The 24,212-nt window shown below is 51.1% G+C and overlaps 1 protein-coding gene across 1 annotated transcript in view; it reads right to left on the bottom strand.

Annotated features, from left to right (window-relative positions):
* Window positions 1-389: 389 nt before the first annotated feature.
* TNN (tenascin N) overlaps window positions 390-24,212 on the bottom strand; it is a 52,039-nt gene continuing 28,216 nt past the window's right edge. Inside the window, exons 8-17 of the mRNA XM_032838809.1 lie at window positions 24,137-24,212; window positions 22,746-23,009; window positions 19,598-19,861; window positions 17,487-17,617; window positions 16,310-16,442; window positions 15,715-15,866; window positions 10,030-10,126; window positions 8,993-9,160; window positions 3,543-3,706; window positions 390-1,286 (exon numbers count right to left, since the gene is read on the bottom strand). The exon at window positions 24,137-24,212 is cut by the window's right edge and continues 170 nt beyond it. Of these exons, the coding sequence (XP_032694700.1) occupies window positions 1,146-1,286; window positions 3,543-3,706; window positions 8,993-9,160; window positions 10,030-10,126; window positions 15,715-15,866; window positions 16,310-16,442; window positions 17,487-17,617; window positions 19,598-19,861; window positions 22,746-23,009; window positions 24,137-24,212 (1,590 nt within the window). The 3' untranslated portion in view covers window positions 390-1,145. The remainder of the gene's footprint in view (window positions 1,287-3,542; window positions 3,707-8,992; window positions 9,161-10,029; window positions 10,127-15,714; window positions 15,867-16,309; window positions 16,443-17,486; window positions 17,618-19,597; window positions 19,862-22,745; window positions 23,010-24,136) is intronic.

Genomic DNA, 24,212 nt, shown 5'->3' with positions numbered 1-24,212 from the left:
CCGTAATGCACAAACTGTACCTTTACGTGCACTTAGGTTAAATTTAGAATTTGAGTGCACTCATGTGAGTTCAATAACACAAGGCACTTGTTTTTTAAATCAGGTGGTTTATTATTCTTTCTTGAATAGGAATTTAAGTCACTTTAATAATGATCATGGACTTTGCTACAGAAAAACCTTCCAGAGTCACAGGAAAATAAGCCCAAAGGATCCAACTGGCCAAGTGCCCATTCAAACAGTACGCCTCTGTCTCAGAGAAGCTGCAGAAAACCTAAGGGTCTGACCATGTGGGGGGCCAGGGAAAGGAGGGGAGGCTGAGGACCGAAGGACATGAAAGGGAGTCACAGAAGAGTCTTTGGGAGGAATCAGTCATCAAAAGAGTCCAATTATTTAAAGTTGAAATGAGTGAGAATTTATTCACAACATATGCAGATCTATGCAAGTGATTATGCAAATAGGTGGGAAGGGGGCCTTCGAGAAGAGCAGTAACACAGAAGCTTGGTGTCCAGCATGCTGGATGCTGGTCACAACTAAGCTAGATGGGAATCCATGTTGGTCCCTTGTGGTCCCTTTGTTCTTCCTCCAACACTAGCATCTTTTAAATGGGGAAAGATTTACAGCTTTTTTCTCAAAACCCAGTGGTGATGGGAGGTAACAAGCATTAGGCCACTTTAGCCCCTTGGCCATCAAAAAGAACCCCTCCTTGGTGCTTCTTTCCAAGAAAAAGGTTTCTAGTAGCAGAGCTTTACATATATACATATACCAATTTCCAGAGATTTCCAATTGGTGAAGTGCAAGTTGATTCTTTTTTTTCCTTTTCCCCACTAATCCCATATTTTTGTTCCTGAAGCTAGACTGGAAAACCTTGCAGTCTGGTGTTGTCTTTCTCATATGTTACCACTGGTTGATTTTCAGGCCCCCAGTATAGAAGGGAAAAAATGCAGGTGACAGGGAAGTGACCTGTATAGTCTGAAGCTTGGTCACGTGCTTTGTCCTGAAGGTTATCCAGCCATCTGAGAAACCAGAGGCCAGGAGCATCCCCCAAATGTCCATGAACCAGTCACTCCTACCCACCCTGCCCCAAGCCTAGACAGCCCCAATCCCAGGCCAGTCTTGCCTCGTGCGATGACGGCTTCCATAGGCCATCAGAACGCTCTCGAATTTTCTCCTAGTGTCCGCTTCTTTCTGCCCAGGACTTGCTCCCCACTGTAGCCATGAGGGCGGATTTTCAACTCCACATAAGGAATGGAGAATTCATGTCCTTTCCATGGCTCCCAGTTCACCCCCTACAAAAAAAAAAAAAAAAGCCAGCATCAAGAAGAGGCAACTTGGTAGGAAGGAGGGGTGGGTTACGCTGGAAGGAATGCCTCTTTCCCAGGAAAACCCTCCCTGGTAGGGGAGAGAAAAAGTGAGACAAGTGGTCACTGGGGTCCTTGTGGAAGTAGGGCTGAAACTAGAGACATGCGCCCTCTGCTGGGCAGCTGAGGTCTGATAGGCTGATGACTTGGAAGGCCCCAACCCCACCCACCCCACCCCAGTAGTTGGAAGGATGGGGTGTGAGCCCAGCGCAATGGGGGAGACCACGGCAGCAGCAAAGTCAATACATGGTCAACCTGGACAGCAACACACCCATTATCTTTGCCTCGTACTTTTCCTTCCAAAAAATTAAAGGCAAAAATAAACATGTTAATTGGTCAATCGTGTAAAATCATTTTCAATTTAGACTGTTTAGATACTAGCTCTGGGGTAACAAATAACCTGCTGGAAACTAAATTTCATTTTATGTCTTTTGACTGGTGAGCGCAATAATATTTAATTCACTTAATAACCTTGCAACCTGGCCAATAAAGAGCCCAAGTGACCAATTTTATGTATTTTAATTTGTGAGGTAAATAATAAACAAGAAGCTTAAATGCCTTGCAGACTGTGAAAAGCACATTAAGCAGATGAATGTCTTTTATTAGCAAATATGGGGATGGTTTAGGGCATGCTGGCTGCTCATTTCAAATATTTGATCTCTGATCACAGGCTTCCCTGGGTCAGCCCACATGCTGCCACCATGATTCACAGGCCCACCCTCCTCGGCCTCCCTGGGGGAAAATCTCTTCTTCCTTTTGAAGAATCGCACAAGGATTGAGAGTCCCTGCTGCCTGGTGGAGGCCAAAGTAATCAAACTGTACCCGGACTTGAGATGCGCTCATATTTACGGTAATACCAGTCACAAGGTGAGTTCTGGGGAGAGCTGGCTTCCTGAAAGCTAGAATGGACCCAGGATGGGAAATCAGAAACCCAAGGTGGGGAGGAGCTCGTGGAGGGGATGGATTCATGATGAGTGGGAACAAGGATGCCATTTTCAAGGAGCTGTGTGGGGGCAGCCAGGAGCTGTTCCACAGCTGGCAAGGAGTCAAGAGGATGCCCACAGCTCATAGAGGTCTGAGAAATCAATGGTAGGAACATTTCAGAGCAAGGAAGGGGAGAGGAGCCGTGGAGAACGCTCAGATGGAGTTTAGCGTAACACTCTGAGTAGACTCTGAGTGGCTTTGGAGGAAGCGGATCCATAGGTGGGTCTACTCAAAGGTGGAAAGGACTTTGTTTTCCTGGTGATCAAAGGATTTGAGAAAAATAGCTCTGGTTTCATTGGGAGAACAACTAGAAAGAATTACGAAGTGTCTGTTATGAACGGAATGCTTGTGTCCTGCCCCCAATGCATATGTTGAAGTTACATGAGTTGAGTGAGTTACATTGAGTTAGATGAACTCAGAAGGGTGGGTGCCCCAAGATGGGATTAGCACCCCCTTTTTTTAAAGATTTTATTTATCTATTTATTGAGAGAGAGAGAGAGAGAATGAACAGGAAGAAGAGCACAGGGAGGGGGGAGAGAATATCAAGCAGATTCCATGCTGAGTGCACAGAGCCTGACACGGGGTTCAATTTCACAACCCCGAGATATGACCGGAGCTGAAACCAAGAGTCAGACGCCCAACCAACTGAGCCACCCAGGTGCCCTGGGATCACTACCATTATAAGAAAAGGAAGAAAAGACCAGAGCTCTCTCTCCACTATATGAAGACACAGTGAAAAGGCCACCATCCTCAAGACAGCTTTCCCCAGGAACTGAATCTGCTAATAATCTGATGTTGGACTTCCTAGCCTCTAGAACTCTGAGAAATAAATGTGTTTTGTTCAAGTCACCCAGCCTACGGTATTTCATTACTAAGACAGTGTCTATGTGTGAACCAGTACATGGAGACATGCATAATCCACATTATCTGTCTCTGTCCAGCAGCGGACAGCCTGAGTTCCCACCCACCTACACTAAGTAAGCGTGCAGCCCCGGTGGGAATGTGGTGGGGTGGGGGAAGAGCTTCTATAGATGGGCAGGGAAGGCCCTGACCTCAAGGCCATGGAGCCTGGAGAAGAAGCCCTCCTGTCCTGAGTGGAGGCATCAGAAGGAGAGGGGTAGCCAAACCAGCCTGGAGAGTGTCCCTGAGAATGGAAAGCTTTGAGGAGATCTTGAGCCAAAAAATTCCCCTGTCACTTACCTCACTGTGCTTGGTCTCCCCGTATCTGCCATTGGGGTTGGCCAAGTGGCAGTTCTTGTACCACCAGCCACCATGATGGGTCAGGGCACAGTTGCTGAGGGCGATATCATTGTCTCTGTCGAAAGTTGTAAACTTCCATCCATTGTGGTAAGTCAGAGCATCCCCTGCAGGAGAGGACAGATGAGAGGTGAACGTTGAAGTTTTGCCCCTGAGATGGTGATCGTGTTCTGGACTCAGCAGGACAATTTTTGGGCACAAAATTGCCAGGAATCCAGCCACTTACGTCACAGGGAATCACTCCTCTCTCAAAACAGCCAAGAGGAGAACATGATACAGACAAACAGATTCTCCTAACTGGCCTGTTACCCAAACTTAGGGCCTGTCTCTCCAAGAGCCTGAAAAGCATTCGCACTTGGGAGGCCCTGCAGTCGTGTGAAGTAACCAAACATCGGAAACCAAACCCATCGGCTCTCCTCACAGTACCTGATACCCCTTCCGCAGGGTAACCCTTGCCTGTCTTCGCGTCGTTGCTCAACCAGCCTCCCAGGCACCTGAACTTGAACCCCCAACCACATCTGACAAACCCCTTTGTCAAGGCCTTCCTCCTGCAGATCACTCACAGATGCCCTCACTCAGCCTGTGCTCCTCTGGTTGCACTTATCTCAACACAACAGCCCTCCCAGCCTTCCCTGAAGCACACGCACCCACTTTTAGGCCCTCAGACTTAATGTCCCCTTTCCCACCGCCTGGAGGGAGCTGCTCTTTCTCTCCTGGCTCTGCAGGCCTGGAACTTAGCTGTAGCTTCCCAGTCTCGGAGCCCACTGTCCCCACGGGCACGCGCACCTTGAGCAGTCCCCGGATCTGTCCCCATGCTTCTGCCTCCAGCATCCCTCTGCCCTCCTCAGTCCACATCCTAACCATTCCTCAGAGGCCAGCTGGACCCCACACCCGAGGAAGCACCAGTCTCCTTAACAATCCTCGCACACGCACTCCTCGCACACACACACCTGAGTTTCCGGAGACTTCCTGGCACATAGGCTTGGTTTAGAGCTTCATGACATCTGTCTGGAAATTTACTCACCTCATCTGACTTGTATCTCTACTATTTCCCCACCATCCTTGTCATCTTCTTATCAGTCTGCTTTTTAATTCAGCTCATAAGATGCGATAAGGGCCTATATCAATCCCAAGCTAAATCAAGTCGTGTTCCTACAATAACACTTGGTTTTCATCAGGTCTCTGAGCCACGGACCCTCTTCACCTAAGTACCCTCCTCTGACCCCCTCAGGGTAGCCTATGAGGTGGGGCAGCAGCTCTTGGTCCCAGGAGGAAATGGACTCAGAGTTCTGGGGACTTGGCAAGGCCCCACAGTCCACAAACAGCTGTGGGGGGAGGTCAGGACTCAAACCTCAGGCCTCAGATTCCAAGCCCAGGGCTCTTAGTTTGGTGGCTTCCTCCTTTCTGCAGGGATCTTTAGTTATGCTAACAAGAGCCAGCCCGCAGCAACCACCACCCGGGAACTGGCGAGAAATGCGCATTCTCAGGCCCACCCCAGATCTACCGAACCTGAAACCAGGAAGGTAGAACCCATTGGCAGTCCGTGTTTTCATAAGCCCCTGGAGTGCAAGGTGACGTCAGAGACCTGCAGATTGTATGTAGTCTGCAACTTCATTTATTCAGGGACCCCCTCACCCTCCCCTGTCCCCGCCAGGACTCAGCACCACGCGAGGCTCTGGGAACACAGACAAGGGGGCCTGCTCTCAAGGACGTCGCTGGGGCTGGCAAGGGGCAGATCTCTGGGAAGAGTGAACAACACACCAGGAAAAGAGAAGTTCCCAGATTGTCCTTCTGGCTTGGCAGCTCAAAGAGTGGGTCCTGCCACCCCTTACCCAGCAAAAAGGGCTGGGGGAGCAGGGACAGGGCCGCCGCAGAGGCCCCTCCAGCTAAGTCAGCTGAAGGGCTCTGCCCCCATTCATTTCCTCCAGTTGAGGAAAGGCATGTTGTCGCTCTCCCTCTAGCTCGCATCTCCTCTCCCCTTCAGCTTTCTGGCAGACAGTTAACTACAGCTTAAAATAACACGCGATGGCTCCCTTGGTGACACTTTTAATGAGCACAGCTTACCTAACTTGCATCTCAAGTTCCTAGAGCTGTTTTCAAAGAGTCTGTGCAAAGGCTATTTCTTAACGATTTGTTTGTGGTTCTCTGACCTTGGGCGCTGGGATCATGAACAGTGAAGCAGGTTTGGGGCTAAGTGTGGCAGTTTATTCCACAGACGGATTTCCTTGCTTCCAGAAACTGAAAGCGTGCTGACGTTCAGAGCACAGACAGCGACTGTACCCATGAATCAAAAAATCACTTTTCTCTGGCTGTCAAGCCCCCCCAGCCAACACCGTGTTCTGATTTATTAAGCTTATCTCCCTAAGTAAGACAGAATAGAAAAGCCAGTGGTGGTCAGACCCTCTCCCGTCTCTCAGGGCTTTCGGATGAGAGATAAGCACCCCTAACTTGTGCTACCCACTTGGGGTGGGCAGCTGGCTCTCCTTGGGTGGTGGGTTGGAGGGGTTGGCGGCAGGCTCAAAAAAGCCCAGGGTGGAGCCACTGAGTTGGTCATCTCCCATCTCATCTAACGTAACTCCACCATCACCTCCTGAGGCAGGAAGGCAGGCCAAGGCAGCTGGGCCACCTCAGACCCAAGGAAGCCATCCACAGCATATCCCCTTGGAGTCCCACAGGACCACGTGTCTGGACTCTAAACCCTGGAACCAAGAAAGGGCCAATAAAGAACGATGTGTGCCATTTTGGGCTTTCCCTTCTTGTCCACAGACCTAACAATTTTTCCCCTTCCTTTTAAGCACCAGTATATAAAAATCCATTTCAAAGCAAGGAAGGCAATTTTGCATAGAGCTGTTCTTCACGGTGGACCTCTGGCATCCCTGGCCCCAGCCCAGCAAACGCCGATGGAGTTCTTCAGTCTCGCTTCCAAGTGCCCCCAGGGTGTGGACGCATCCCTGGGTGGGCATCACTTTGTCTCATGGAGGTGGGACGTGAGACCAGCTGTAAATGGTGGGTTAGCCCTTACCTTAGAAGTCACTCTGCACCACTCCAAAACATCTGTTTCTGTTTTCATGATAATTTCTCAGGAGATGACTAGCATCCTAAAGGTAGCACTCACTGGATGTCCTCCCTGCCCCACTCCAAGATTCAGAACCAGAAACGAAATTTACCCAGCACTGTCTTGCTGGAGTTTCCTTGTGGAGGAATCAGGGGCTCTCTGATGGGGACTTCAGTGAAAGCCAAAGCTGAGGGCCCAGCAGGACAGCGGGAGTGATGGTGATCCTTCTAGGCATGTTTAATCCACAGCCATGAACCCCCGATTCTAAGCAGAGCTCTAATCGGGGGAGCTGGCACATGCAGAGAGACATCAAACCGTTCACTTTCTCTTTGAACGCCGCCTCCTCTAAACACGACCTCATCGTTTAGGACATGAGCAGCCAGAAGCTTCCTAAATTTCAAAACCCTCCTGGGCACCAATCAGCATATATAAGGAAAGCTAAAATACCATGAAGCCCACCATTCAATTTCAGAGTTTCCAAGAAGGAACGGTGGCACATCGGGGAGACCAGGTCGCTGGCTAAATGCCATGTGATCTGAAAGTCTCCCGAGGCTTCCTGTGGAAAAACACATCCACCACTGACCAGCACTGTGGGCCTGAACAATCTCAGAATGGGAATTATCCCGTAATCACAGTTAAAATGCGAATAGAGTCCCTGGGAGGAGAATCACATTAATTCGCGAATATATTGACTCCTTTTCACTCATTTTCCCATTAGCATCAGTTCGTTTCTTGGGTATTTTAAGACAATTCTCAGAACACGTATATGCACATGAGAGAAGAGAGGAGAAGAGGTAGCCCCAGAGGGTTCCCAGGCAGCAGGGAGGGAAGTCATTGGGCTTTGGGGAGAGATGCGGGATGGGGTGCCGTCTCTTGTCCCCATGTCACCAAGCTCACGCCTTCACTGACCCCGAGGCAAGATACCTGGGTCTCAGAGACTATCCTTCCCGATACAAAACATCTGTAGGACTGCATGGAGAGCTCTGGCTAGCAACATCCCACTTAAAGCTCACCTGCTCTGCACCGGGTTCCGTGCTAAGCACCAGGAAACAAGAGGAAGTGCAGAATCCACGTAATTTTTTAAAAACAATTAAATTATAAGACCTACAAGAAACTGCCTTAGCAGTTGGCCACTTTGGCTCATGGCCCCAGACACTAAGAGGCATCTGTTCACAGTCCTCCACCATTAGGGCTTCTAGAGTGGCCTGACTTCATGAGCACACCCCATTTGCCTGGACTCTGCTCAGTCCTTGCTCACCATGGATGCCCCCAGGCCTGGGGACCCCTTCCTCGTTTCCCATCTAAGTCCCACCCTTTCAGACCCAGTCCCAGCCCACTGCCTGGTGGGGAACTTCCTTCAGTGACACCTTGAGACTCAATGCCCCCCTCTTCTCACACCCTGTAGCTCTTGTTCTCCTCACCACTTACGTGGCTCTTTGCAGAAGTTATTTTCTGTTGTGACTTAGCTGCTTTCAGGACAGTCTCAAGGGAGAGACCACGGCCCATACAGTCAGCGGATCTGGCTGGTACCGCATCCCTACGTAGTCACCCCCGAGTCAAAACCACGCAGGCTCAAACAGTGGACTTACTTGTTAGCATTTAAAAACTATAAATCCAGATGGAAGATAGGATATTAAAACAGTAACCACCACGTCCTCTGAAACAGAATATTCAGATATATCACCCCAGTGTTTCGGTCACATCGCTTGATTTTGTTCTCTTCCTTCACAACTGGACAGACACGCCACCAGCCGGCTTGAGTCCTCTGAGCCACTAATGGAGGTGAGACATTCCCTGTGCCGTCACAGCTCTACAGGGTTCGTAAGACCCACACTGCTTGCTGTTCGAATCAGCACCTTTCGGTTTTCCATTTACTTACACCAAAGCACTGCGAAATATTTAAATAGTAACACACACACACACACACACACACACACACACACACACACTCCTGGGCAAGGACCACAGCCCATTGCTGGAGCCCAGTGACAGGTGCACAGGCCCCATGAGTCACTTGGGATGTGGGCTCCTTGGCTGACGGAACCAGGGAAGCGTGAAATAAGGGTCTTTATGGGTGGGGGGTGGGAGTCAACCCACAATGAACAAAAGTTCCCACTTTAAGATCCTCAAGGACTGCTTGCAAACTTCTGGTGTCCCCCCCGCACCCCCGCTGCCCCCCGCAGGGAGCCCCACCTCAGCCATCAGTGAGGACAGCTCACTTCCACGGAGCACATCCCCTCTCCCCCCACCACCCCCTGAACCATGGCACGTGGCAGTCTGATCGGGAGACACACTGGGAGCCAGGGACCCCAGCCCGGGGGGAGAGGTGCGCTCTCACCTGCTGTGCCTCTGTATTTCCCAACAGAAAGCCGGTACCGCTCCTTGCTGGAGGCCACCTGGAAGGCATCGTACACGGCGTAGGCGGACTCGTTGGCGGTCTGGAGGTCCACTCTCACCTCGTAGCGAGTAGGGGTGCCAGTGGTGAGATTGTGTAGTTTGTCGAGTCCTGAAAGCAACGGAGGGGGTCCCAGTAACCGATCAGGCAGTGTGTGCAGGCACACGCCTGCTACCATCTGTGACTGCCAGCACGGAGAGTTGCCGTGGACTTTCCCTCCTCTGCTCACTCTGTCTCTGCTGGGGGGGCTTGTTTTCTCCTCCTGTTCTCTCTTCGGCACAGCCGTGTTTATGAGTGGGGAAACCGTGTCCTCTGGGAAGGAGCCGTCGGGGGCAACCAGGTGGGGAACCTGCCCCCGACTCCTTGTCTCTAAAGCAGAAGCGTTTCCCCCTCTCATCCCCACATCTCACCACGTGGACGAGGATGTCAGCCACCACCCTAAGATCTCTGAAGGAATTCCTGGCCAAGCTGACCATGACCATGACCTACCCTCTCAGACACGGAGTCTCCAGATTACAATTTCTTTAATTCTTCCTTTCCCTGTGGATGTTTGTGGCTGTTTCACTCCCCATGAGTATCTGCTGCACGTTCGAGCAGGAGGAGAAGGGAGAACACCCTTCCCACACTGACTGGCAGGCCTGGAGAGCCACAGGGCTCCAGCCATGACCTTCTAGGAACGGCCCCGAATCCCAGTGGGCCAACTTTTCTAAGACGTGAAGGCCCCGGGGAGGGTCCCGTGTTGCTGACACACAGCATGAAGACCCCCTGGGATGCACCCACCCCGTCACGAGCCCAGCACACGACAGCCTTCCCAGCAACATGGCCCAACCGACATCCTGGTGGGCAGGCTCCTCGAGTGTCCTGTCCCTGTCCCTGGGATGTCTTCCTGAACGTGGGGGGCCTTCTAGACCTGCCCACACAGCCTTTGAGGGGGAAACAACTCCTCCCCCACAGCCCTCCCGGAATCCCCGAGATGATACCAAGCCAGAACTCCTTCATGGGGTCCCCAAAGCCTTCCACATAGGTCCGCCAACGCTTGAAGAAATCCAGCTGCCCAGTGTTGCGCCGCTGGAAGACCTGCCAAGGGAAGACAGGCCTGTCACTCCGACACACTTGAACAGCCATGGCTGAGTGAACGAGGACAGTAGCTTGGACTAGGGGCTGCCCTGAGGTTAGACAGAAGCAGAGGGAAGGTCAGACGGACCAACATGGCGACTGAAAGTGGGACAGAAAGAGAGGGCAAGGGAGCCTTTCCTGTGCTTTGGGCTTGTGGCGCTGGGTGGCCATTCACTTGGCTCTTGGCTGAGATGTGGGTTCTGAGAGAAGACAGGGGCTGCCAGTGTGTGCTCACCTGGGACGAGGGAAGTGTGAGGCACTCCTGAGGTCCCCTGGCCACCGAAGATGCCACAGGAGCAGCTGAGCCAAGGGCTAGGGTTCTGAAGAGAGATCTGGGCCAGACTTGCAAAGGTGCGGGTGTGTCTGAGACGCTGCTCAGTGTTCCCCCATCTCAGTGTCCTGTCCCCAGGAACACAGGCAGGAAGTGCTTCTCTTTTAGGTCCCTGGCCAGTCAAGTGGGAGCCACGTGACTCATTCTAGACAAAGGGTTTTAGTGGGAGCACAGAAGGGCAGTGGGGGGAGGGGGAGGGGGGTGCTCTCTCTCCATGCCCCATCTTCCACCGCCTATGCCTCGGGGCCTCCGTGAAGGCCACGTGTCCGCAGGGCAGAGCCATGAGGAGGAATCAGCCAGAATCTCTGAGTCACCACCGAGAGGTGACTGCCAAACCCACAGAAGGCTTTGCACACACGAGAAGAAACTTCTCCGGTCCTCAATCACTGGGATTTGGTGTTGGCGTGTTAACTACCGCACAGCCCACTCTAGCCTAGTGAACACAGAAAGCCCCGGGGACACAGAGAGGAAGGCGAAACCGCTGCAGAGGATGAGACCACCTGGGAAGAAAGTGGGAACTAAAAAGAGAAAATGGCCCAGAATCAAGACTCAGGGGCCCGCACTACACAGCAGCTGGGTGCAGGAGAAGGATGCACTCATGAAGGAGGAAGGGGAGGGCCTGGGCGTGCCAAAGGACAACCAGGAAAATGTGGAACCACAAAGACCACCAGGAGAAAGGTACGGCTGATGGTGCCAAAGGCAGGTCAGCGCCAAGGAACACGAGAACTAAGGAACGTGTCCATAGAATTTAGGGAAACAGAAGTCACGAGTGACTCTAACAAAGGCTGCATTGGAGAGAGACGAGGGCAGAAGCGAACGTGGAATGGCCTGAGGAGTGAGTGAGCAGTGAGAACACAGACACAGACTTGGGTACAGCTATTTCTTGAAAGTATGTGCGGCTTGCTTTTCAAAACTCCTTGTTTGGGGGAAGGATGGCAGTGCCTGTCAGGGTAGACTAGGTTCTTTTACATTAAGCAAGCCTGAAGAGCCTACAAGCTAATCACACCTGTGCGCACTACTGGAATGGGTAGTAATGGCGGTGGTCCTCGTAACCTGGAAAGCCACGCTAAACACCATCCTCACTAATCACAGAAACGACTCTGGGATTCTGGAAGGCTGGATGGCGTCTTTGTCTCCCCCGACCTCCCTTCATACTCGTTCAAATGCAGAAGCCCCAGCACAAAGCCCCATCTCCCTCCTTTCTACCACGCTTCACCGCAGGTGCCTTGAAATAAAACACGGAACCTCAAATTTGGTACAGTAACTTCCCGATATTTGTGCATTCTTTCTGGTTTTGGGGGGGGTGGGGAGAAACAGGGATGGAGGAGAGAACAGGTGGCCTAGAGCAATGCTGACAGCCCGAGTGGGAGCTCACCTGTAACTCCTTTCGAAGCCCCAGCCCACCTTTGCTGGCCCAGGAAGCACTGGACTAGGGCATCTCTCTCCGGTGGGCAGGGAGAGCCCGGGGCTCTAAGGCAGACCAGGGCCACTGCCTGGCCATTGGCTGGCGAGCCGGTCATCCCTGTTATTGAGCCTCGGTCAGCTGTGGGACAAACAGGGTTAGAAGCGGGAAGGGAGCATCCGTCTCAGAGTTGCAAGAACTCAAGGAGATGGTAAGGGTAAAAATGTTCTCCAAAGCTCCTGAGCTGCTGAGCAGAACAGAGGGAATGATTGGGCAAATCATTCCAGACTGCATTAACATTGTGGTTTCTCTCCCCTTTGTCCTTCATTCCAGAGACTCTAGTTCCCCTCTGGGCTGCCTTCATTTCTTCATTGGCTCATCCGCTCAGGTAACCACCATTACGGAGGAACGTGTTCTGTGCTGGCTGCAGGGCGAGGACCTATGATGCCATTTTCCAGACGGGAAAGTTCAGGAAGTCGATTAGCCACATTAAATTATAATCCGCTGATTATCTAGTGGCAGATGCAAGGATAAAACAGGGATCTCTGCATCTTTTCATCAGAAAGTTTGAAAATACCAGCTTCACTGAGCTCATTTTCCAAAACTCATTTCTTAAGATCCTGGGGCTGTTTATTTCCCAGCATGCTGCCCATTCTGGTCCCTTTCCAGGGACTCTTCCTGTGCTGCAGACAGTGGGATCCCAGGACAGACACCATGCTGATGTTCCTTCTATGTCAAGTCCGGTTACATTCCCACTAGCATAACTGATTACGGTACAAGGTCAGGCTCAATTGTGAAGCTGCCCACCAGGGACAGGTGCCTTACAAAGGCGTTCTCCAATCAAGGAACAGTGCTCGGGCATGAGAGGGGTTTGCCCACCTGATTTCCTTTAAGGATTTATTTATTTTAGAGAGAGTGCACGAGCAGGGCGAGGGGCAGAAGGAGAGGGAGAGAGAGGCAGAGAAGCAGACGCCCCACTGAGCACAGAGCCTGACATGGGGCTCAACCCCTGGACCCCGAGATCATGACCCGAGCCGAAACCAAGAGTCAGAAGCTTAACCGACTAAACCACCCAGGTGCCATTCCCTATTTTTTTTTTAATAATGCTTCAGTTCAGCTAGGAAAACTCTGAACAATGGTTCTGATGTTCTCTCCATCACTACAGAGATGCAGCTCCGCACTTACTAGCTTTGTCCTTGGGCAAGTTGGTTAACCTTGACAAGCCTTGCTTTTCTAAACGATGAGATCAAGATGTTAATAGCCCATTTGTCATGCTCTTAAATCGAGGCTTTAGCAAGATCATTAATCATAATAAATCATAAAAGTGTGAAGGCCAGAGACTGGCACATACACATATAATAAGTTATTATTAAATCTCAATAAATGAGAGTTTGCCTTTTACTATGTCAGATTCCAAGTGAACTGACCCACCGTGATCACCTACCTGTACCTCTTGATCAGGGAGCCTGATTTGACTCGCTCAGAATCTAACCCATTCCCATTCTATGGGGAGAAAATACCTTATAGGGAACTGTTTGGGGGTAAGAGAAGCCCCTTAGCAGGTCTGTCCCAGGTGGGCAGAAATCTACACTCCAGAGCTGTCATGGCACTCTAGAACTTAATGTCCTGACTGATTCCCTGGGGAGAAAAAAACAAAATGTCATTTAAATGCCTGTGGAAAGAACTTCTAATGTAGTCCTTAAGACTTGCAAGACAGAAGACAAAGACAGAAATATTCCAGGCACTTAAGTGTTCCCGTCTGGTCCTCAACCCAGCTCGCCTCCTGTGACACCAATTACCTCGGGGTAGGGTTTTTCTGGCCTCTTAATCACACTGGGTTCCTGCCACCCCATGGAGAAAAATTCCCTTAAAAGGATTTTGGAAGCTCCTGGGTGACTCAGTTAAGCGTCTGACTCTCGGTTTCAGCTCAGGTCATGGTCTCAGGGGGGTGAGATGGAGCCCCTCATGGGGCTTCGCGCTCTGCGGGGAGTCTGCTTGACATTCTCTCCCGCTCCCTCCTCCCACTCATGCTAACTCTCTCTCTTTAAATAAATTAATAAAATATTTTTAGAAAATAACAGAGCAATGCACTAAGGTCATCTGTCAGTGACAAAAGATCCTCGAGCCCAAAATGGTGGAAACTGTCAGTAAAAGATCTGGCAGAGAAGGTTCCAGGACTCGGGTGTTTTCAAGACTGTGGCAGCTCTGAGCAGAACCCTACAGAATCTCACTCAGTTTGTGCATTCCCTTCAGGAGCCTGGGTCAGAAAACGAGTCCTGGGAGGGGGTGAGGGACTGGTGCTGATTACAACGCAGGGTGATTCGATTATTTCTGGAACTGACCTCAGCATCCCGGTCAGGGTCACTTGCACGAGCAGGTTGTAGAAGGCAAGCTCCTTAAGGGCAGGGATTCGGGTCTGTCTGGTTCACGGCTGGTTCTTGAGTACATAAAACAGTGCTTGGCACGCAGCAGGCACCCAGTAGATACTAGTGGGAAATAATCTGGGGTATTCCCAGGCAGAGAGACGGGCAGGTATCTTTCTAGAGGTTGCCCTGGACAAACGTCTCCTTCCCTAGGGAAGGCTGGCTTTCAAAAAGGCCACCTGAGACAACACAAACATTCTGCCATGTGTCAGTTATGGGCACGAGGCAGGAGACTGGCTTCCGGCCTGAAGAGACTGAGTGCTTACAACCGAGCTGCTGAAAGCGGCAGGAACGGCCCTACAGGTCTTCTCAGGGGCAAGACCCTCCCATGTTCCATTCTGTTCCGTTGTTTTTATAAATCAGCCAGGAATCTCCCTCCATCCGCTCCAGTTACTGCCTTCCAGCCACCAGATGCAGCAGCGCCGATGGTAAGTGTCCTTCACTGCTGCTTCTCAGATGGGATCGTCTCATCCGCGGCTGCTCAAGTGTCTTTGCTTTTTCCCGACCCCGGAGCGGACGTGTCAGTGAATGTGGTCTGAGCACTAGGGGCTCTTGCTTGCTCCTTGTGACAGCAGGTGAGGCCGCACACTGGTTTGGGGCGGTGAGAGCCTGTCTGTTCAGGCATGGGGAGAAGGGCGGGGGGGAGGCGGAGGGATCAGAGGGCAACCCCTCAAAGCCAGCTCATCTTATAATTGGATCAGGCCACAGCAATTGAAGCAGGTGCCACGGGGAAGGGTAAGCAGACCACAGCCCCCAGGGAAAAAAACCCCACACAGAAGAGGGACCCCCGACACCCTGCCAACCTTCCCTCTTTCAGGCTTCAGCCCTTCAAACCCGAGTTTGGCTTCTCAACAGCAGAGCAGGAGGCAGAACTTGGACAAAGGGCTTCAGTTCAGAGGCCCGAGCGAGGCCCAAAGAGATCATGCGTTTACCTCTTGGATGGCCTGAGAGGATCCAAAGGGAAAACCAATGATCTGGGAGGCTCCTGATCGGGGACGAGGGGGGTGGTCCTGAAATCTGGTTTCAATTTTTGTCATTAACTCTTGTAAAGCACCAAGGCACTTCTCCCTGTGGGCCTCCATTGACCTATCTATGAAAGAGAAATGGTAACCTCTGTCACTTATGCGAAAGCTTCTGCGGGAGAGTCATGTTGATGACTGGGCTTGAGAGAGAAGAAAATGGAGGTGACGCAACCACAGAGGGCATCATGAGATGCTGATCAACCACAGCCTCCACAGTCATTAACCACTAGCCTTCGTTCCACAAAGCCGGCTCTATCCCAGGTGGGAAGTACTTCCAGCGGGGTGGGGGACAGGGGCAGGGTTAAGTTGGGATCTGTCTGAAAGCCAGCATGAGCTGCCAACGCTCCCCTCCCCCACGGAGAAACACTCACGATCCAGCCACCTCCGTCCGTGTCCATGTCACAGTACACCCTCAGGGGCCGCCTGGAGTCTCCGTGCAGGTAGATGGTGTACATACCACTGGCAACATTGCTATTCTGCTGAACTTGACTGCAGTCCGCAGGATGTGGGAAACGCGCACCAACTAGGAGGCAAACAGATAGACAGTGGTGTTAGGGGAAGGGCAAGGAAGGAGGAGGAGGTCTATGCCCTTCTTTGAAGATAATTTCTTTTGTTTGGAAACTCTTCCGTAACCTCCTGCTACATGGCTTCTTCCAACCCTTCACTAAGATCTTATTTTTCTCATGCACCCCACTCTCATCAAATCCCTCAAATGTACTAGCAATAAGGTCACGTTCACATCACTTCCTGCCCTAACTCCCACAAAATAACATTCTGTTCTGCTCCGTTCTTTAGTCTTTCTACCACGAGATGGATTTCATCTGAACCCATAACCCTATTTCTATTGCACCATTTCCAGAGAAATCCATCACTCTGTCCACTCGCTCCTCCTTGGACACCTCTTCTGGGCTCTCCAATGCCCACCCTCGACCATGTCCTCATTCAGAGTGCAGGAGTCCACGTTACCTGTGGAAAGGCTGGTGGATACACTCCTGCTCCATCGATCACCCTTAAAGGCTACCAAGGAGACAGGGTAGGTGATGCCCTGCTCAAGGCCTTGCAACTCAAGCCTCTCGTCCCCTCTTCCCAGCTGTACCTCCTACCAAACAAAGGAGACAGGAGACAGTTAGTGTGTCATCCCCGGTGCCGGAGGTGTCAACAGCATTCCCTGGGGCTAATGACAGGAGTTCTCTGAGAGGGCAGTGTTGGGTTTCTTTGAGGGTTTCATGGCTCCCAGAGTCCCGGTGGGTCCCATCAGCTTCCCTGGAGGGTGGTGCCATGGAGACTCATGGGAGCACGAGCTGAGAGCGAACACCAGGTCCTGCCCCTGGGGGAGCACCCCCCAGGTCTCCTGGGAACCTCAGCCTCCAGATGCATGCTGGGATGCCGACTACAGCCACTGAGGCTGGCAACACTGGGCTGACAAGCTAATAAGGGGAGTAAAAGTGACCGTTGATATCTGGGAGGCGGGGGCATGGTTGGCCTTTCAATTCTTCCTTCTGAACCGATCTGACTTCCTCTATGAACATGGGGCTAACTTTCCCTGAAGGGCTGCCATAAGTCATCACTGAGGTCACGTAAATCCACGTGCCCTTCCTTTTCCCCTTCATCCCGTCTTTCTTGCCGAGAAGAAAGACGAAAAATCTTGCATCAGAACAAACTCCCAAATTTGCTGGTCTTCAGCTTCCAGGTGGGAGGTATTACTCTTGAAATCAGAGTTAATCGATTCATTCAATAAACATTTACTGAGCGCCTCTTGTGTGCCTGGTTCCAAGCACTGTAGATACAGTGACAGATGACATGGACAAAAAGTCCCTGTGCTCATGGGGCTAACGTGAATTGGGAAAGACCAATAATAAACGCAATACCATGGGACAGATGTGTGGCCCGTGAATATGCAACCGTCGGCTAGGGGCAGGCACACACACAGGAATCCTGTGAAATGAGGCCACATGTAGGATGTCGACAAATAATAGGGGCTAGCACCTTCCCTTCCCACAGCAGAGGATCACTGAGGACCAACTCGTTTCTCAACTTGTTACCATCGCCGTGACCCTAGCAATCAAGCTGGTGGCCCAAGTCAGGGGCTGCATACGGTTGGGGGACATGGGCACCCAGAGGAGAAATGGGAAGTTTCCAGTACCTTAACGGTGCCATCTGGGAACTGGTAGGTGAGAATGTAGCCATCGATCTGAGCAGAGGGGGCTGTCCAGGTCAGCACCCCTCCAGACTGGGTGACAGCCGACGGACGAAGGTTTCTGGGAGGGTCGATGTCTGTACATAAAGCCAAGGAATTATGCTTACTAAGTATTATTACAACTGGGGCAAGACAATGTTTGATGTGTCGACCTATTTCTCCCTACTTCTCCTCCCGTTTCTTTTCCTCCCTTCCAGCAGGGAGTCGTCTCTGCTCTTCCTTGCCACCAGCCCCTTGTGGCCTCCGTCTCCAAAAGCACACACCCACCGAGGACAAGCGGATTAAGAAAGTGGGGGTTAGGTGGGTAGCAGACAGAGTGAATCCGTGCTCCCGTGCCTCCCCCTCCCCAAACCGCAGACTCTCCAAGAGTGGCAGGTGGGAGCAATCTAGGTGAGCGGACGGGTTCTCAGTGACCACAGGGCTCCCAACGTGGCGCGGAAATCAGAGAGAGTGCAGATCTGAGAAGGCCCTGCGCGCAGAAACTGGGCGAACTCAGCAAACACCTACCTGGAAAGATGACCGAACCCCTCAACGCCCGCCTCCCCGGGCCCGGCACTGGGAAATTACCTGAGCATGACCCTACATTTACTGAGACTCTGACCACATAGCACAGAAATACAAAGTTCTGTCTCCTGCCTAACTAAATGTGCGGCCTTAGATGCCTCACCCTGTACAGAAAGCCTGGGGAAGCAGGGGCGTGCTTGTGTGAAGGAGAGAGAGAAGGAAAGGGAGGAAGAGGGGGAGGGAAAGCAGAGCTTTTTCCTCTGCTTCTGAACACAGGGATGCGTGTGTGCGCTCTGTGGACCAGGGAAACTCAGGCTCAGCAAAAATTCTAGTCAACACCATATTAATTGGTCAGATGGCTCATTTTTTTTTAACCAAATAAGATATTGAATGAAAATTTCCATTTTGAAAAATCATCACAGAAGATGATTTTAATATAGAGGTTCCCAAAAAAAGACGTCTCCAGGCTATTTTCTCCCCAGTAGCATTTTAGCTGAGAACGGAATTGCGATATTTTAATAGAAATCAGGCAGCTGTTGTTTTGAATTAGGATGTTTTGACAAATTTTGAGTTTCAGTAACATCAGCTTGGTCTGACTTTCTAGAGCATAACATCTGGTATGGATTTTATTCTTTCCATCTCCTGCAAAACTGAGTTTCTTGCGTTGAGAAACTAAAGCAAAAACCTTAACTATTTAAATATCACGCTGGCCTCTGTTACTGCTCTGACTGCCCACCCAGGCTTGAGAGGTCTGCCTTGGTTATTTCCATGTTTCTCTGAAGCAGAAAGATGGTGATATTGTTGCCTTTAAAAATGGCAAGAGTGAAAGGAAGAGAAGATAATGAAGGAACAGAGGAAGAAAGGGACAAGGGAGACAAGGGACAAAAGAGACAAGGGAGACAGACAGAGAGAGAGAGAGGGAGAAAGCGACTAATTACCCCTGGAGACCCGCACTGGGCATTAGGGAGTTTTCTTTCTATACACTTTAGTTTGAAAATTTTTACCATCAGTACCATCAATTACCTGCTAATTGTAACTGATAAAGAAATTCAAGACAGCCTCTAACTCCAGTGGCCACACACGGTGTACCCTGCCAAAGGGGGGACGGCCAGGCCTTGCCCAGACCGTCCTCAGAGGCCCTAGGACGTCAGGGAGGGCCCAGTGAGCTTCCCAGGTCCCAGCGAGGAGGATGGAAACAGAAGGGCTTCCCAGCCTCCCTCTTCTCCAAACTGGGGCTGAGGCCAAGCGGGTTCGAAAGCCCAGGAAGACAGCCTGGGAGCTGGGCGGTGTGGAGGGGAATGCAAGGGAGGCTACGTTTGCACAAGCATCTGGAAGAGCCGCACGGGCTGCCTTTCACACTGTCTCCTCTACACCTTCTTAATCAGAGCCGTCAGGTCCGCAGAGTACCTCAGAGTGGGGAAGAGGAAACCCTCTTCTGAGGAATGCCTCAGGTAAAGCCGCTGCCCTCCCCTGTTCCCCTCTGCACCCCCAGGTATGGAGCAAGACTGTCCTGATGGATGTACACGGTTCCTTGTCCCAGGTCCTCACAGTACCTGTCAGGGCCGTGGTGTCGGCCTTCTTGCTCTCCTGGGCCCCCTTCTGGGCCCACACCTGGACCATGTATTCCACACCCGGCCTCAGGCCCGTCAGGACGGTGCTGCTCTGCTCCTTCCCCACGGACACCTCCCGGGTGTCGCCATCAGCCGAGGTGTAGCGCACCATATACTTGTCGATGACAGCTCGCACTGGGTCCCAGGAGATGGTGGCCGTGTCCTCTGTCACCTGGTCGGTCACCAGGTTTTTGGGGCTGTCAATTTCTTTTTAAAAAGGAAAGTCCGAATTTTAGAGCCTAAGGAAGGCCATCCCACCACCCCATCGCCAGGAGCTCTCCATTCAGATTATCTTTAATAATGATACAATTCCATTGAAAACAGGCGTGAAAGGCCCCTAGTTTCCATTTTCCAAGGAAACCAATCACTGGATATTACAACTGGGAGGAATTAGATCTTCAGCAAGTTCATCAGTATGGAAATTTCCTGGCTCTCTCGTTTCCACAGAAGTAACCAAAAAAAAGTCTCCTGAGCCACAAGAGAAGAGGCCCAAATGGCGGTTGAAACCGCCTCTTTGTTACCTCCATGGGATCTGGTTATTCCGTTTCACAGACTCTCAGAGCTGAGAAATCAGATCTTCCAACCTTCCTTGCCTTTGGTCGAAGGGGAGCATGGAGGCCCAGAGAAATGAAAAGTCTTGCCCCAGGTCCTGCTGTTTTCTGTGATCAAACCCCGACAAGCCCCTCTTTGCTCTGACTCGTGAAGCCTCCCACCTTCTGAAGGACTTTTCTTCTTTTCGTCCACGCTCTCGCCAGCACCCCTGGTTTCTCCTCGATCGTCATTCCCAGACTGCAGGCTCTAGGACCTCCTGCCCCTCTGACCCCTTAACTGGCAGATTTCTCACGAGAATGAGGTTCTCCTTCAATTCGCTTCTCCTCTCCCGTTCGATCCTTGATCAATGAAGTCTGGCACTCTTCCCCAGCACGCCACTAGAACTCTAGGATTCGTCACCCCCAGCTTCCCACTGCCAAATCCGATGGACGCTCGCCATCCTCATCTTACTGGACTTCTGAGCAGCATCCGACAGAGCGGATTCACTCCCTCTGTCTTAAAACACTCTCAGCTCTTGACTTCCATGACCACACCCTTCCCTGGTTTTCTCCCAACTGTCTGACCCTTCCTGGGTCGTCTTCGTTAGCAACCTGGCTGACCACCTCTCTACACTTCTTCCTAAGAGACCTCAACCATGGCTGTGGCTTTGCACACCAACCAATGCCCTCAGCTCCCCGATCCGTGACCCCCCAGCTTGCACCTACAACCACATTTCTACCACGGCACCTCATATGTACTGGAGAAATACCACTGGACTGGTATTTGTGGAGTCTATAAGAAAGTCACTCACTCAACCAAGGAATCTCACCAGCTTCTCCAGTTTAAACCTCAAAGTCTTCCCATTCCTCCCTGAGCCTACTTACCTCTCAGGCTCCCCTCAAAAAACGTTGCCCCAGCCTTCCTTGTTGCTCAGGCCAGAAACACGGGTCATATCTGTTCACTTTCTTCCCTTCCCACATCTCATCCATCAACAAATACTGGCATTACGCCTCCAAAATCTGTACCCAGATAGCCCCCTCTCCTCTTTCACAATGGCTGTTGTCCCCTCTCGCCCAGATTTTACACTAGACTCTTCACTAACATTCCTGATGTAACTCCTGTCCTGTCCTCCACGGATTCCCCTCACTGTGGCCTGAATAAACTTTTTTAAACAAACGCCACATCACGCTGCTCTTCTTCTGATGAATACGACACGCTCCCTCCTGCAGGCACCGTGAGGTCCTGTGTGACTGACCCCGGCCCCTCCCCCCTCATCCCACACCACTTCCCCTCTCACCCTCTCTGCTCCAGCCCACCAGGCCCTCTCAGTTCTACAACCATCTTAGCTGTTCCAGCTCAGGGCCATCCCACACACCCCTTCCGTTGCCAGAAATGGCGAGTTCTCCCCACCATCCATTCTCCCCTTCCTCCACGAGCACACCGTCCAACGCACCTCTGCGTAATGATGGAACTACCCTGCACTGTCCAATTCAGCGGCCATTAACCGATGTGGTTACTGACCACTTGACATGTGGCTAGTACAACTCTGCAAATCATTTAATTACTTGTCATTAGTTAACATGTAAGGAGGCCCATGCAGCCAGCGGCTACTGTGTTGGACGGGGCAGCAGAACAGAAGTGGAGGCTGGACACATGACCGTCCAGCTGAAGACTTCACTCCCCAGCCTTTCCGGGAGGGAGGTCTGGTGCTGGGACTTGGATCTGGCCAAGAATGGAGAAAAGTGAAGAATGTGGGCGATGTTCCAGCCCTGCCCTTCCCTTTCCACTGCTGGAATGAGGGGAGGAGGGTGGAGGATGGAGGTGATGCTCCACGGATGAACGAACGGCAATACAAGAGGAGTCTGGCTCTCCTGTGCCATGGACCCACCGTACCAGCCCGGCCCACTTACCCTCTAACTATTCCACAAGAATAAACTTCTCTCTTGTTTAGGCAAATGCTCTTTGGATGTTCCTGTCCATGTGGATCTTAACTATTACTCATCCCATCCCTTCTAAGAAGCATGCCTGCCCTGTAATTCTTTATACCTACACCATGTTCACCTCTTTCATAGAACTGACCGTAGTTTATGGTTATAAGTTTCTTTGCTTGGTGATCGCCTCTCTTTCCCACTGGACTTTAAGAGAGTAGGAATACTTGTTTTGTTGGCCGCTGTATCCCAGGCCTGCCATGAGAAGATGCTCGTCACCACTTGAAATGAACACAGAGCTCCAACCTCCCAAGGTCACACTTGCTCCTCTAAGCTGCGCACCATTCATCAAGTCGGACCTATGCAAAACAGCTTGTCACGGAACAACTCTCTAACCCATAGTTTTGAGGAGCACAGGCTTGGGGAAGAGTTTTAAGACCTTCACAGGCCTGCTCAGCACTGAGTCTGTGACTATACTTTGATTTTTCTTTAGGTGAATGAGGTTTTCTACGGCAAACTTGCCTAAAACCGTCCCTGAGTCCCAGACCCCAAAAGCAGAAGTGGCATCATTCGGCAACAATAGAGCAGCCCACAGTGAGGACCTGAGTCTCTTTTCTCCTCCCTCCTGTTACCTGTCATAGCTGTGGTGTCGGCCTTCTTGCTCTCCCGGTCCCCCTTCTGGGCCCACACCTGGACCGTGTACTCCGCACCCGGCCTCAGGCCCGTCAGGACAGTGCTGCTCTGCTCCTTCCCCACGGACACCTCCCGGGTGTCGCCATCGGCCGAGGTGTAGCGCACCATATACTTGTCGATGATGGCTCGAACTGGGTCCCAGGAGATGGTGGCCATGTCCTCTGTCACCTTGTTGGTCACCAGGTTTTGGGGGCTGTCAATATCTTAAAGGAAAAGTACCGATCAACGTGCACTATTAATAGTACAGTCTAGTATAGTACAGAACCTCGGGGTCATTTTTCTTGGGGTGATACTCTTCTGTGTCTTGTGATTTCCCCATCACCTATGCCCTGACTGCTTCAGTGAGACGTCCTCTCCCCAGACAGACTTTGACTCCCCAAGAAGAAAGCACAGTAAGCCACAATCTACAGATCTACACTATCACCTCCACTAAGAATTTACTAAAACAAATTTCCTTATTTACTTAAGTAAGCGAATGTCCAACTCCCACTAGGTACAAGTCCTGGTGTTAGGTAATACACAGGGCCCAGTGGAAGAAGACACAGCCCATGCTCACAAGCAGTAAAAATTTTGTTTCTAGAATCATGTCAACAAAGATCTCTGATTACATACAAGATGATCCCAATAGCCAGAGGCACATGTCAGCTCCTAGAGGCAGAGGGCCACCTCCTATTCCACTCAGGGTTCCCACAGCCTCATAGAGAACAGAGCACAAGGTAAATGTACAACATACCTTCTTAAATGAATCAGCCAATTAAAAACCAGTCTTAATATGCTTTACATATTGTGGATGCACTTGTAATGCGGGTTCGCTGGTTAAATCACTAGAGAAATATGGCCTCACGGTTCTTTCACAATCGATTCAGAATAGAACACAGATGTTGCCTTTATCCTTTAAACCAGAATTACCATGACTCATTCATGCCAAAGCACACCACACATATCTACTTGCTCTGCTAGATGTAAAGTCTATTTCTCAAAGCTGAATTTTCCAAATGTTATTATTAACATTTGATTTTCATCTTCTGTTCTCACTAAAACACAATGAGAGACCCTTTATACTGTGCACAATGAAATATTCACGCACTCAGAGAAGGAGTCGCGGGGCAAGACCATCCAATCGTGGCAAAACTGGAGCTTGAAACTTGAATCTGACTTGTAAGGAAATGAGTTAAAGGAAAGTGAGGGAGGGTGTGTACATTCTCTTATGAAAGGACACGATCCTCCATAATCTCGCTCCTCCATAAATCATCTAGTCTGCCGGTGTCAAAGCAAGAAAACAAATTGGACCAGCCATAGGCTTAGTCCTCCATTCTTGATGCTCCATTACCTGTCGGGGCCTTGGTGTTGGCCTTCTTACTCTCCCGGTCCCCCTTCTGGGCCCACACATGGACCATGTACTCCAC

This window comes from Lontra canadensis, unplaced genomic scaffold (assembly GCF_010015895.1).
Source record: "Lontra canadensis isolate GAN:19392208 unplaced genomic scaffold, GSC_riverotter_1.0 scaffold106, whole genome shotgun sequence".
Lineage (NCBI taxonomy): Eukaryota > Metazoa > Chordata > Mammalia > Carnivora > Mustelidae > Lontra > Lontra canadensis.
This window is presented reverse-complemented; position numbering and strand designations above follow the sequence as displayed.